Genomic DNA, 15,615 nt, shown 5'->3' with positions numbered 1-15,615 from the left:
ATTTGGCACAAAAAATACTCTAATTTAATTCTTGATTTGGCAAGCAGATAAAACAAATGTTTCCGCATGAATTGTTATACATGTGTATATACATATCATATAATATATCTAAGAAGTCTGTACAGTATACTCTACCGAGTTGGCTTTAAAGCAATAACTGTAGATGTCATAAGATGTTCTTTTGATTGTTTTGATTTTTGAAGTGGGTATCCGAAGAAAGGTGTTTGTGTTGAGGAAGATTTTTCTCGTTTATTACCTTATACAAATAATAATCGAAGCTCTAGTCAGAATTGTTAGTTTTGACAAAATGGCTTCTTCCCCGAAAAACAGTTTTTGTGTGATAAAATTTATTTCAGGAAGTCAAAATTATTTTTGTCAAGTAAGGAAAGACTAAGTTCGGGTGTAACCGAACATTTTATACTCTTGTAGGAAAACCGTTAAGCAAAATACCTTCAAATGTTGTAATCTATTTCCATAACAATCAAGGCGGAAAGATTTGTACTGTGTAATTTTGAGAGATATAGCTGCCTTTTTGTGGTTAGTTGTGTCAAATTTTAGTTCTTTATTTGTGGTGCATTACGCCCGTTTACAATACCGTATATAAAATACGTATGGTGCCTTGAAACATGTGTACAAGTTACAGCTTGAGCGGATGGACAGACAGACAATTACTCCGATTTCAACTCGTCATCCTTATGACTTATATATGTACATACATATGCATATAACCCTTTAGATGATGGAAATATATCAATTCGAGCGGTCAATGGAACAGCTTTCGAGAAAAACTCGTTATAAGTTTTGGAAGCCGATTACACTAAGTAAAAAAAAATCTTACAAATACTCGCATATCTCCGAGACTTTATGCCGAATCAACTTCAAATTATGTAAGAGTATAAAACGTACATAAATTTTATATTACGTAGGTTGTCAAAAAAGTTTTGCGGTATTTTTATTGATTTTTTTTTATTGAAATTGAAATGAAATTTTGATGACTCATGCCCAGCTCTTGAGCGATGCTACGGCTGCTACTATGCCGGTGCAATTTTCGACGACAGGCCTTCCGGAGCGTGGAGCATCTTCGACCATCTCTACACCAGAACGAAAACGTTGAAACCATCGTTATGCGGTGGAAATGGAAACTGTATCGGGTCCATAAACTGCACAAATTTTATTGGCGGCTTGAGATGCATTTTTGCCTTTATCGTAGTAGTACTGTAAAATATGCTGTATTTTCTCTTTATTTTGCTTCATGTTTACGACGCTATAACTCACGAACGACTTAAAAGAAACGACAATCAATCAAACACGAGTTAGCGCGTGAAATGAGCTTTCCAAAAAGGTATAGCATGACCTGACTAACTAGAACTACGCGCTTTCAGCGCCAACTAGCGAAAATACCGCAAGACTTTTTTGACAATCCAATATATACGCAAAAGTATAAATCCAATTTCTAATGTTTTCTTATTACATGTGTATACATCCCCTCAAATTGATTTTAAAAAGGTGGGTTAAGCTTTTTCAATAAAAAGTTTAATCCTTAGAGGTTTAATCCATATTTGTTTTGTCATAAGATTATACCTCTTCATTCTAATAAAATAAGAAAAGTACTATTTTATACACATGACATACTTGAAGAAGTCGGTGCTTCAGTCTTTACGTTGAGCTAATTTCGATAATCAAAATGTTACATTAAATAGTACAAGCTAGCTTATTCCATTTACCACTTTTCAATGTCAAATGCTATTATTTAATCATTGATGTTCCTTTATTTTCTCTATTTTAGACCCAGTGTAAAAATTTAAAGATCTGCTTTCAATTTGTTCGACTATTACAACATAGCATCTTATTATAAAATGTGCGGTAAGTTAATATTTTATATTTTATTAATCATTATATTTATTTCAATATTATGCTAGTACTTTTCTAAACTAAAAGACTTGAGTTGATTTCAATTTCGAGCAAGCAAAAATGAAAAACCACAATAAATGGTTATACCACTTCCAAGTTTAGCAATGAATATATTATCACGATGTGACAGAGTTCTACTCTTCTATTCAATATTACTAGTACGAAACTTTTTTATACAACATTTTGTTAAAAGAATAAATATTTTTCGAACGAAGTGTTTTGATAGCAAACAAAAAATACTTCCATGAAAATCTTGATTTTGATCGGTCAGCTTGCTATATGCTACAATGGTCCCATCTGAACATTTTGCTTGGAGATTTCCTGTTAAAATATTACCAAATGTGGTTTACATCTGCTAATAAATGTCCAACCGTAATTGTCTTTTCTCCGACCTATGTCAATTCTTTCTTCAGTACACTATATATTTCTGGCGTCCATATTCACGTTATAAGGCCTTTAAAAATATTACGATAATTCATATTGGAGCACTTCCAACAGTTTTTAGACCTTAATTGTGTAATATAAGCAAAGTCACTAAAAACAATGCTCTATAGTAAACTAAATTATTAGAATATGTCCACTTTTACTACATACTTGCTTTTTAATTCATGTATTTAGATTGGTTATTGCTTCATTGTGAAAATGTCTGAAGAACCACATACATATATGCAGAAACCCGAGAGTTCGAAAATCTTTATATTAAATATATGGGGGCTAAGGGAAGTATTGACCCGATTCAACCCATTTTTGACATACAGACATACCATTGTCAGAAAAGGATTATCCCTGAATTTCAATTATATATTTCACACATTGACCGATATTTTCGGTTAAAAGTCAATATAGACACGGATGACGAAATATTCAGTACATAGAGGCTTGAAGTATTCTTGTTGGATTTGAAAAATTGTTGGTCATAAGGTGACATACACTTAAGGCATTAGTCGTGCAAAGTTTTATTCAGTTGTATTAATTGTTTCCTGATTTGTGTTCTGGAAAGTGAAAGAATCAAGGATTTAAACTGTATGTGTGCATAACGGAGTAGGTGTGATTGTCGTCCGATTCCGACCATATTGGCACTGTGATATAAGAATATAAGAAGAATGCCACGTACTATATATTGTCAAAATCAGTCGGTCGGATCCATAAAGCCTCTCAAAGTAAAATTTAAATCTCCGGTCTATTTAGTTATCGATTTATTGCGCTTTTAGTAGTTTTTAACAGTACCGTTTTACCGTAAGCGGCGTTATTTTCCGACTTTTACACAGCCGATAAGAATTCTTATAAGATTTGTGGTGGGCGAATCTAGTTATTGTGGCTTAATTAGTTTAGAAAATATGTGCATTAAACTAGTTACTTAGAAGGCATTGTCGTGACCACTTTTTCAAACTTTTTTGCCCCTTGCTACTGCGATCCCCTGAGCCAAATTATTTAAACATATATTATTTATATATATATAACCCTATATACTATATACCTCGCTTAGATAATAGTTAGTGAACAAAATTATTATACTCTGTAGCAACAGGTTGTAAGGTTGCAGAAAAACGTGGCTGAAAAAGTCTAACAAAACGTTTTCCATTGCTTGCAAACCCTTTACATTTTCTGGTTTAGTTGAAGGTACATTTAGTTGCTGTTAGAAATGGACCTGTGGCGGGTATTATAGCTTCGATGTAGCCGAAGCAAAAATGTGTTCTATTATAAAATTCTCATTTTAGAAAAAAAGTTTCATTATTATAAGAAAATATTCCTTGTACATGTGCTATAAAGACCTGTCATTGTATTTTGTTATTATAACCAAGTCTTTGTAACTTCTCAGCACGATAACTTGTTTAAATTAAAAATGAAGTATAATTTTTTTAATACTGTGAACTTCTATGATTATAAGAAGTTTCAACCCTCTAAAATTTCGATACCTCAAAAATGTGTACTAAGACCAAATTATTTGACATACCATGAAACTATGAAATTAAGACACTAAAAATATCAAAATGTAAAAACTTTGTAACAAAATCACTAATGTGACGTTTTAGAAACCTGTTAAAAATCATAAATGGTACCATTGATAAATTGAAATTTATACGCTTCTAAAATTAGTTAATTATTATAAAAAACTTTTATTGTGAAAAATTTTGCACACATTCTTTAAAAAAGGTCTACGCACTGTGCGTACTTTAGCTAATCGCGAAATCAGTAACCCGCTTGTTCATAGCTACAAGAAAGAGAACAAGAAAACAATGAAATGCTTAAGTGAAAACTTAAAGGTATTTATGCTTAATAATAACATTGCTGGGTATAATTTATTAAAACTAATTATGCAGCTCCACATACATTTTTACAACTACGACTACAGTTTAGAAATTACAGATTCTTTTTGAGAAGTTTTCGAAAAATTTGTTAAACCAAATTGATGAGAATATATCCTAGTAATTGGTGGATATAGGTAACAGCGGCGGTAGGAGGTCGTGCAGCTGCGGTATAGCGTAATCATGCATATTACTGTTGTAGCTTGTACTATGTTGATGTGGACTGGACGTATCCTCTTGGTCAAACCACAGGCTCAGACGGCCATCGATAAGCTTCTTAAAAAATGATAGTGTTTCTTGCTCTTGCCATGGCTCTGGATCTACTAATGCACCACCATAGTGTTTTGTAGCGTCGATAAATTCTGGATGTCTATAAATGATGTCGGTAATTATCTTATCTAACTCTTGGTCAGTAATATGTTGCACTGGATAGTTTTGAGCGTGATTAGAAGGCGGCGCACCATATGATTGACTGGCGTAGGTCTGTGGTGGTGTTTCCAAATCGCCAGCATAGCGCAGTGGTGTAGCATTGTGATCCAGTGGATCTGGTACCGATATTATCGTGGTCTTTCCATGCAATTCGCCATTATTTTCTAAGTAATTACGACCCAAATAATCGTTAATGTAATGTTGCGCTGTTGTTGGTAATTTGTACATCGGTTTGGAATGTTGCGGCGCTGCTGAATTGACAGTTTTTGGGTATGACTGTTGTGGCGGCTTATAATTTGGGTTAGTGGAAATCGGTGGCGTTGTTGGCGAATGTGCGCGATAAGCTCTTTTCTTTTGTAATGCGGACAAGCACATTTCACATTCGGGGTAAGCTGACTCAGACGTTGACGTTGACCTACCGCTGTAATAGTTAGCTGCATTGCGTTTTTTGTATGAGGAGCCGATGGAATTTTCTGCTGTAGAGTCATTGGTTTCTTTGAGAAGGCTGTCTTGAACCGTGGTCTCCTTTTCACTCTGTTTCGGCTGTGTACTTTCCGCATCTGTTTCTACGTTCGAATCCATATCCATATTTATGGCCATGTTGTCTCCTTTGCTGGTATTTGTATCGGTATATGTAATAGTAACGTCCGGTTGGTCTGTGTTGATTTCATGACTTAGCGTGCTGTATTCCGTGGAGCTGTTTGGATTGCTGTCTGTCCTGATGTTCGTGCTGGGGTTATTTTGGGTTGACTTGGTCTGATGGGAGTGTTGTGTACCGCAACCGAAGTAACATTGACCCCTCTTAAAATCGGGCTGCAATGTTTCGGGCATAAATTGTATGATTTCAGGCAATGTCAGATCCATCTGCTCACGTTCCTTTTCTAGCAGTTCGTACTCACCCTTGATGTCACGCTTCACAAGACGTGAGCGTGGATGTGTATATCGTGGCTTCTTCGCCTTACGTTTCGGTTTCTTCTGTGTGCTTTGCTGTTGTTGACGGCGCTGTTGTCTATTGCTCCGTTCCTCAAAGTCGAATAAGCGGCGTGGTGTTTCGGCCAAATTCTTGTGATATAATTTGACAAAACGACTCGGTCGCTCCTTGGTAGCCTTACGTGATCCGAACAGGGTGCGATGCAAATCGCGTTTACGTCGTATATTCACAGCGCCAACCTCCGCACCGCCACTGCCGTTATTGACGTATCCGTCATCTCCTTCACCACCGCCATTTGCAAGGAGCATTGGCGTTGACATCAAATCACTAAATGGTTTACCCATAAAAATCGCATTTGGCGAGAATGGAGTTGATTGCGCGCGACTCAGATTGCATTTGCAGTTCGGTCGCCGACATTTGCAGGGTAGTGATGGGGTGGCCATATCATTAAATACGTACCTATAGGACGGCTTGGAGATGCCGCATTGTCCACAACGGCAGGTGGACGGCGCAGATGACGCGGCATAACTATCTTCACAATCTTCAAGAAAGTAATTGTTACAATTGTTTCATAGATACACATGCACATTCGTTAACTCACCGCCCTTATTGATCGCCACACGATCAACCTTGGCGTATAAATTCAATTTGGATGGCTTAGTAGGTTTCGGTGGGCGTGGTTCTTCGACCGAGAAATCAATACTGTACGAAACTTTCGCCTTTGTCTGACGCGGTACTTCCACTTTATAACCGTATTCATAAGGCGTATGACATTTCTTCGGTTTCGCAACTCTCGGCACATTCACGGAAAAGTCCAATTTCGATGGGCAGTCACAGCCTTCACCGGTATAGATGACTTCAACCGGTATGCAGTGGGCCAAAGCAATCTACATTGTGTATTATGGGAATTTCACAAAAGCAAAAACAGTCCATTAGTCCATTACTCTATATTTTAGTTTGGCTTTGTAGTTGTTGGTCAGCTTACCAAACCCAGACAAAAAAACAATGCGATCCACGCTAGTTTCGCGTGCAAACCCATTTTTCGTTTACTACAAAGTGGCTCTTCAAGTTTACCGGAACTTTCACGTACTAACTGCTTACCGTCCGGTAAATTCATCTTTATATAAATCACAACTAGTCGCTACTAATTGATGGAAATGGTTTAAATCTATTTTGAATATTTGACGTTGCATTGTGTTTTTAAATTCGTCGTGTTTGTGACTTCTGACATGTAAAATGTGTTCAAAGTGTTGCTTCCAATTTCACTTGACCTTTCCCGCTTGTTCGCATGGGCAAGAAGAGTTTTCACAAATCGCACGTTGTGTTGTGCGCTGAAATAATACCATAGTCCGGTAATTGGTGGAAAGCTGTGCTCTTCTGGCACGACGCTTCTTATGTGGTGAATGGTGTTTGAGTTCAACGATTTTTTTCAAGTACACACGCTTTTTATACGGTTTATTTTTGGTTATTTTGTAGTGAAATTCGGAAGTGCCAGAACTCAAGTTTGTCCGTCTGAGATGTTGGCTCATTTTGCATGCATTGCATCTGACTGTAATGAAAGAAAACAGGAAAAATATAGAATAAGCAGATATTTATTTAAAATAGTAAATAACTCTTACATGAAATACTAAGCGCACGTGGCTGAGAGAAACTTTCTTTTATTTCTCGTAATCCGTTAAAATTAATTTCATGAAACATAAAAGTTTTACAGTTTTCCTCGTCATTGTTGTTCAATACCCAGCTAACCAAAAACACATTTGATAGTCTTGCATAGCGATTTAAAAACTGTTTTAAGAGTCAAAGGTGAAACAAGTGGGAGCCAAATTTGGAGATCTGGCGACCACTTAATGAGTTAAGATTTCCAAAATATTTCTTGTTGAAAAATCTTACTTTAGGTTGAATACCTGTATTAGATGTCGTGCCGTCTTGCTCAAACCATTATCTGTCAAGAACTTTTCCATAATTGACCAATATTAGAGCTCCTATTACGGTTTTCATATCGAGTGAATTTTGGTTGAAGTTTTGAAATTTGGTATGATCGATCGTTTTCCATTTTCTAATAATATTTTTCTAAATAAACGCAGCAATGTTCAACAACAACCCCAGAGGCAGCGAGTAGAGAGTTGAAATTTTTTGAGAACCCTTTTTTTGACGGATATCTGTTGAATAGTTTTCAAACTTCAACTTTTTTGTGGTAGTACGGACTCTTAAACTTTCTGCCCTCGGACTTTGTGTTAGTAGTTGAACATTACTGCATTTATTTAGAAAAATATGAATGGAAAATGGAAAAGAGATAAATAAACTATTTTATATTCATTTCCAAACTATTTCATTTGTGTATTTTCTACAAATACAGAAAAAGGGAAAAACATTGTCGGGCTCGTGGGGTAAAATCCTGAAACTGGACGTGGAAAGCTACAATTTCAAAACAGTAAAAGAAATTATTGGACCATGAGAAGCGTTTCGAACATAAAGAGTCGATACAATCAACTAGTCATAGGAATATACATTTTGAGTAAAACTAAAACTTTGAAGCACTATTTTCCTCTTCGGTCATTTCTGTTCTATACACTGCTCATAATATTTAAAAAATTTCTTAACAACCATATGTAGATATCGTCATCAACGAAACGTAAAGTTTGTTTTATGTTCCTTCATTTCATTTGTCAAAAAGACACATTAGTTTTGGCCCCAACATTTTTGTCATCGAAATTTAAATCAATCTAATGTTCATTTTAGTACCTCTTTCACCTTTTAGTGATCAATAACTGTATTGAATTGATTTGATTTTTCGTTGAAAAGTTTTCAGCAGTCTTTGCCTACAGATTCTAGTTGGCCAATCAAACTTCGACTGCAGATAGTTGAAGTTAGTAATACCATAAAATGGTTTTGCTGATATAAAGTTGAAATGCTTTAACTCTGGCCTGTTTTTTTTGACATTTTTTTCCCTAGAAATTCTTATTCTACAATAGAACTTTTTCACATATCATGAGGTATATCGTGGAGTGCATAAACATTTTTTTTTTTTGTTTGGAAATTTTTGATGATATCTCTCGGAGAAATGGGTGAATGAGATGCGTTTTTTCACTGGCGGACACGATTTCTTAATTTTGGATCATCTGAAACACAAAAACACAATTTATTCTTAAAAAGTACGTGAATGGTTATCGTCCCTACTAGAATCATGGTCAATGAAAAGATTTTTTTTTTTATTTTTACTCATGTTTTTTTACATAAATTTTCTCATAACATTGTCAATAAATTATAAAAAATTATGAATCTAGTAGGGACGGCATTTTGTGGACATTTAAAAAAAATTAAGAAAATCGATTGAGTAGTTCGACCGGAATCATGTCCGCCAGTTTAAAAAAGTGTGTTTTAAGAAAAATGCGTTTAAAGTGCCAGGTGTGCACTTCGAGCGCTCCGAACGTCGAGCGGTATTATTATTTTTGGGCCTTTTTCGAAATCTTCCAATGGAAAAGTGGGTTTCTGCATTAATTCTAAGGGTATAAGGGAACAGAAAATGCAAAAAAAAAAAAAAAAATTTAAAAAAGATTACCCTACTGACCCCTTAATATCTTCTTTATTGGCGTAGCGATTATAAGCGACCTTAATATACATTCAGTGAAAGATCTAAATTTGATCAGTAACGAAAAGTACATGAATACCGTGTCTTTTGCTCTTTTGTGCCTAAATGTAGGCATTAAATGCTACTTACTTAAACATCACTACAAATATAATATTTATATGAAATGAACTGTTAAACGATTATGAATAAATGGGTGTAAATATTGTAAGTGATAACAATAAAAATACCTGAGTACTTGAATAATGCGAAAGATTGACAGCCCGAGTTGGCGGTTTACTAGCTTATATTTTATTTTATAATTTCGTATTGAAAACGCTGACTGCATATAGAGGGTAATTCATTCGAGATTCTCTAATTTTTTGAAGATTATCTTTTTCATATGTTGGGTGTGGCTTCGTCTTCAATTTTGACTCGTTCGAGCATTTCGACTGGTAACTGGCGAATGACACGCGGGATGTTAAGCTACAAATCGAAGCGGGATTGTTCGCATAGACTTTGGACTTTACATAGTGTTACCCAAAATGTGAAATTATATTTTCACCAAAGTTTTCTATCAATAAATCCATTGATTGCTGCGATGTGTGGTAAGTGGCACCGTCTTGTTGAAACCAAATGTCGCCGAGATCACGAATTTCAATTTTAGGCATAGTCGATTATCTTGGCGCGATAACGGTCGCCATTGACGGTTACGCTCTCACCGGCATCATTTTTGAAGAAATATGGACCGGCCCATAAACCACTCCAAACCGTCGATTTTCAGGATGAAATGACAGTTCTTGAATCTCTTCAGGTTTCTCTTCGTCCCAAATGCGGCAATATCCATTGAGCCAGAAATGCCAAACAATACTAAACAATAATAACATGACAGCTTGACACAACTGAAATACTTATCTTATTGAATTATGAGATGTTAATGTTAATTTGTATGGGATTTTACGTGTACAACAAACGTTGTGGTTTACGTGAGTACCTGCCGGCGATGACCCAACTTAACGGTGCTTTAAAAAGCATATAAATCAATACAATGTGTTGATTAGCGCCCTAAATCATAAATGCTTTTTGCACGTATTTTTTAGTTCCAATTGGTCTAGGTGGAAGGGACACCTTTTCCACCTTGTTTGGGTTCTTCTTTAGGTTTAATCCGCAGCCACCACGAATCTCCCCAAAGGGCCAAACCCATAAGCAGATTGGAGTGAACTCCAAGAGCTAACTGCTCCCCGTGGTACCAGATTTAAGTCTCCGGTCAGACCTTGTAGCTTTTGCTACTAACAGTTGAGCACCCTCTGGGTGACATTTGTCGCTTGAACTTCAAATGTCTTTTCATTAGAAGGAAACTCATTCAAAGTCTATAATATCATTTCAAGCTAAGTATTATAGCACTATTTCTGACAAAGTCTATGCAAAAATTTCCAGGCAAGACAAAAATACAGGCGCAGTGCTCATGGATTTAACTCGCCTCTTACGACAGGCATACCTTATCGTGGGCAAATTCTATCCCCTGCCTGTTCTAATAAGCAGTATTTCATTTACAAAATATAATTTTTTTTTCGTCGGCTCTGATAAACATTAAAAAATTTACACAATAAAAGGACAATAAACAATTACAGTGAAATTCCTCATCACCGGACACCCACCGTCCCAGTGTTTTTGTCCATAGGGGAGCTGTTCATAAATGAGGTCGTGACCAAAAGGATTGTTTAAATGTACAGCCGGGACTATAAATTGTACACGATTTTTGACACATTTTATGAAATCTTGTCCGTTTATCAGACATAATCTGAACGAAATAATAATAAAATAGTGTCCGTGTCCGGTCATTAAAACGTATGACCGCTTATACTAATTGTTTTTGTACATATGAAAATAATAATGAAAACGTTCTTTTGATGAAATTTGTTCAGTTATGGGAAATGTCCAGAGAACTGTCCGTAACGAGGAATTTTACTTTATATATTTTTAATATTTTATTTATAAAAAATGCCTTAACGAACTTAGTCTAACGAAGGGGTTTTATGAAAAAAATACATGCAACTACTATACATTTAAAGAAAATAAATTAGCAAGTTCTTATCTTTGCAATTTGATAACCACTAGTAATAAGCTGCCGGCTCATTTTGTGGCTTTCGTTTGAAGTACGCCGCCATGCGTCCGGGTTTAAAACCACAATCCACCTTCACTTTATACGGTAACGGGTAACCGGCTTCATGTGAATAGTAATCGTCACTATAAGCTGTACTGACTTTCCGAAATTTCGGATTCTTAAAATGTTCCGGCACATAACCCAATTGCTGGTACGTAAGTTGTGCAGGGGTATCTGCCGTGTCCACTAATTCTTCTTCTTCGACTTCCTCCTCTTCAGACAATGGAGCCGGTGTAAGCTTCGGTTTTTTGAATGTAATAACATTATTGTTCAGTTTGAAGAGATTTTCCTCTGGTACATTGGAGAAGGTGATTTTCTTCATGCTATCAATCGGCTTCTTCGCAAAACCATAGGCTAGCTTGGCTTCAGGCACCGCTATCGCTTTATTAGCCTGCAAAGCCAGACTTATGCTTATCGGATCGGCTGGTACTGTGCTGTCTTGTGGTTGCGCATAAGTTGCACTGTTCAATTAGAAATTTGAAATGAGTTAAGGAGAGAATTAAGAGCTCGAATGCTAGAGACTTACTCTGGTAGAGGATATGCAGGAATTGTCGACGCCGACGAGCAACCGCATGATGACGATTTGTACGATAATGATGGTGTTGATGGCAGTGGTGCTGGCTTGTAATAGTCACCTGTTTGCGGTGTTTCATAAACTGTTGGTGTTGGTGGATAGTAACTAGAGCTTGGCGACGGCGCTGAGCATTTACATACTGAATTTTTCGGTGCTGGCTTCTATTTGGACGGAAAGTAGAAGAATGATGTTATTACTAGATGGATCGATGTAAAGCAACAAAAAGCGCGACAGACGCGTGCGTGTGTGATAAGAAATAAATGGAGACGAGCGCATGATTGTTGACTTAAAGCGCACGTTCAACGAAAATTATGATGATTTCGATGTTGTTTGTATGTTGATAATGTTAAGCAAAGAATGAGCATGATGTCGACACGAAGTACAGTCAAATGACGCATATGGAAGATGGACTACGCATATATGAATGTGAGATGACAGTTGAACTACTCTTACGTATATGGTATTATGGTATGAACTATGGTAGAAATATTTACTAATCACTATTTAGTACTTATGTGCTTATGGGCAAATATTCGGTTTCGACATTTTCTAGATTAGTAAGACGTTTATGAAGACGCTTAATGCATTGATGTTTGGCGTTAATCATGACTGCTAGTACTTTGCGTTTTAGTAAATTATTCCATTTTCGAAACCAATGAAAAGTATCACGTACTTTATTACTGCATGGCTTGGGCAATGCAGCCGGTTCAACGAATAGCTTGTCGCAGGAACAGCTGTTGCCGATGGGTGTGAGATCCAACTCTGGATTGAGACAGCCATGACGTGGTTTAGGCCGCACGAATGTGGGTTCCTTGCACTTGGCACAGTAATCGACGCCTTTCTCTTGGCAAACACAAGCGGCATTCACCTGTAGATACAGATATTCTTCAATAATTTTAATGAAACTATTTCAAAATTCCGACCTAACAGCCGTATTTGAATAATATTTTTTTTATTTATTTTCGTTTTTTTTTATGAATTTTTAACACTTTTCATTAAACTCACCGCTAAAATGAACACAAAAATCAGCAAAAGTCCATAGTATATGGATTTCGGTGACATTTTAATAAAACGTTCTTCACAAATTGTGGTCTCATAAACAATACATATAGACCTAAAAAAATGTCAACTCTTTTCTACCGCACCGTATATATTTGTTTATAATAACCACTTTTTTCGTTAAATTACTTCCATTCAAAGCTCCGAATTTGCATAGTCTACCGCCGTTCTGTCTTTGAAACTGTTCTAAAAATGTTTGTTGTTTATATAACGTACCATTATTCTGATCTCTAAATCTGCCATATGCATCGTCCATTTGCTTCGTGCAGAATTGCGTGCTTCGAATTCTCGTTAAATTAGATAAAACTTCACTTTGCTCTAAGCCAAGTCTTCTGCAATAACTAAGTACATGTATACACACATACAAGTATATAAAAACTGAAAGTTGGCGTAGGTAAGCTTCAGCGCTTTATTTATTCGCTGCTGAGTGAAGTTAGTGCTGGCCTAGTGCCCCCGTGGTTTCTCTTTGTAAACAAACCTAAACGTCAAAAAGTTTCATTAATACTTTCTTGCTGGAAGGTTAGCTAGAACTTCTGAATTACAATTGAGCAAATGACGAGATTATATGAAAAGTATTATAAAGTATTAAAAGTATGCTTTTCTAAAGTGGGGATTTTTCTATTTATTATTAATGGTTAAACTAAAACATCACCAATCGGTTGTTATTACCTATAGTATTGTGGAATCTCGAAGTAACCCTCTGGAACCTCGGAGAGATGAATGTCAGTAATCTCTACTTGATTTCCAAAATTCAATAGCATATATCGTAGTATGAGCCTTTAAACACATTGATCGAGTTCCAGTTAAAGCTAACCTTGACAATCGACTCTAATATATTAATAGACTTTAGACTTTACATATACCCACAAGAAAAAGTCTAACGGTGTGATATCACATGATCTTTCTCACCAATCGACCGGCCCAAGACGTGAAATTATCTGCTCACCGAAGCGTTCTGTCAATAAATCTATTGCTTGATGCGATGTGTGGGAAGTGTCGCCATCTTTTGAAACCAAATGTCGCTGAGATCACCTCAATTTCAGACATGAAATGGTCGGTTATCATGCCATGATAAGGGTCGCCATTGACGAATACGTTCTCAGCGGCATCATTTTAAAAAAATATGGATCGATGATTTGTATGATTTCAATTTAAGATCTCGACGTAAGATGTGCCAAGTCGTTCCATTTGTCAGTCCGAGTTGCTGCGAAATGTGCCGAATCGCCTCTCCACGGTCTTTATGCGCACTCTCAGCTACGGCTGCTATATTTTCTTCACTGCATGTTAGACATGGTCTATTCGGTCGAATATTATCCAATAATGAATGCTAGATCTGTAGATCTCTGATGGCTTTGCGAATAGTACGTTCAGTAGGCCGATTATGTTGACCATAAGTTGAGCGAAGCTTGCGAAATACATACTTTACAGAAGCTGAGTTTTCGTAATAAAGTTGAACAATTTCTAAACGTTGTTCAGGCGTAAGTCTTTCCACGATAAAATGTCGAACAAAAATAACATGGTAGCTTGGCACGCTGTCAAAAAAAAGGCTATTGAAAAAATCTCTACTCGGATCACCTGTTAGAAGACAAAACCTCAGTTCGCTTTGATTTTTTGCTTATCTTTTCTGTATGTTTCTTTGTACAATGAATTTTTGAGTTTTTCAACCATTTCTGTTTTGAGTAAAATTCGCCATTTTGTTAAATATAATTGTCATTGTCAATGATGTTAGTTTACCATATACACTATAACGAAGAATAATTTGTAGAAACGATTTCACTTGTCAATGCTTCTTTAAATCTGCAATATGACCCTTGATTCTTTATCTGTGGGTGTCGACGTGGCTTTTTGGCGGTTTTTTTTTCACTGTTTCTTGTTCCATATACTATTTACATATATACATATGTACCATATACGTTATATATTTAATTAATTCTGTAACGTAATTGCACACTTACCGCCAACAGACTTGTTCTGTAAGTACATGGCAGAAAAGTCAGCTCTTAGACTGAGGGAATGAATCCTTCCTTTTAGTCGCCAAGGAGTATTCTATGATACTTATAGTTTCCGTTTCTTTCCATTACCAAGAATTTCCGAAACCCTACAGAGTTTAATGTAAATTCTGCCCCAATATTGCCTTCCCTTCCCGAGAAAACTGGGAAAGCGACGAGGTAGACAAGGATCTGCATCTATCCGGATGATTTGAAACTAGCGAACCGACTGACAGGTGGTATCTTCTCTGCTAAAATAAGATACATAAATCGCTTTTCATCTACCAGACTGCTGTAGTGTCTTCTAAGCGGATATTACAGCAATTAAAGAATTGCTTCTTGCTCTGACAAGGAATGTACGAACAACAAGGAATACATTTTTATATAATACAGATAGCCAGGCGAGAGATCACTAAAGTCTTTGCGAGTTTCGTCTAAGTTAGTGAAAGAATACCTCTTTTAGTGGATCTAACATTCTACTTCATAATAAACCAGCAATGGGTTCCGGTGAACTGTGAATGATAACGAAACCAATGATATAAGAAGGACCTAGGAGTACTAACAGGTCACTGCCTAATAGGCAAACATGTTAGTTGACTTGGAACGTCATATAACGACTATAGCTGTCAGGACATTGAAGATGAGGAAACTATCAAACATCTTCTATGCGAAGAGTTGCAACTATCGT

At 36.3% G+C, this 15,615-nt stretch overlaps 3 protein-coding genes across 4 annotated transcripts in view; 1 reads left to right on the top strand and 2 right to left on the bottom strand.

The window, feature by feature from the left end:
• Positions 1–15,615, top strand: part of LOC105222775 (uncharacterized) — a 112,649-nt gene that overhangs the window by 24,662 nt on the left and 72,372 nt on the right. Inside the window, exon 14 of the transcript XR_007422469.1 lies at positions 1,787–1,863. The gene's annotated coding sequence lies outside the window, so the exon portion shown is untranslated. The remainder of the gene's footprint in view (positions 1–1,786; positions 1,864–15,615) is intronic.
• Positions 4,130–6,912, bottom strand: LOC105222793 (uncharacterized). The gene is made up of 3 exons (XM_011200267.4): positions 6,563–6,912; positions 6,179–6,464; positions 4,130–6,118 (listed from the first exon to the last, which is right to left on the bottom strand). The coding sequence occupies exons 1-3, from the start codon at positions 6,692–6,694 to the stop codon at positions 4,335–4,337; spliced, it is 2,202 nt and encodes a 733-aa protein (XP_011198569.2). The 5' UTR covers positions 6,695–6,912; the 3' UTR covers positions 4,130–4,334.
• LOC105222792 (uncharacterized) lies at positions 10,742–13,717 on the bottom strand. Of its 2 annotated transcripts, none has more exons than XM_011200266.4 (5): positions 13,609–13,717; positions 12,886–13,417; positions 12,554–12,748; positions 11,833–12,041; positions 10,742–11,767 (listed from the first exon to the last, which is right to left on the bottom strand). In XM_011200266.4, the coding sequence occupies exons 2-5, from the start codon at positions 12,940–12,942 to the stop codon at positions 11,257–11,259; spliced, it is 972 nt and encodes a 323-aa protein (XP_011198568.3). In that variant the 5' UTR covers positions 12,943–13,417; positions 13,609–13,717; the 3' UTR covers positions 10,742–11,256. The 2 variants fall into 2 exon arrangements, with proteins under 2 accessions (XP_011198568.3, XP_049310071.1); XM_049454114.1 differs by having other exon boundaries at positions 13,156–13,417.

Source organism: Bactrocera dorsalis, chromosome 4, assembly GCF_023373825.1.
Source record: "Bactrocera dorsalis isolate Fly_Bdor chromosome 4, ASM2337382v1, whole genome shotgun sequence".
In the NCBI taxonomy this organism is placed as follows: domain Eukaryota; kingdom Metazoa; phylum Arthropoda; class Insecta; order Diptera; family Tephritidae; genus Bactrocera; species Bactrocera dorsalis.
Note: the sequence above shows the minus strand (reverse complement) of the source record. Positions and strands in the feature narration are given on the sequence as shown.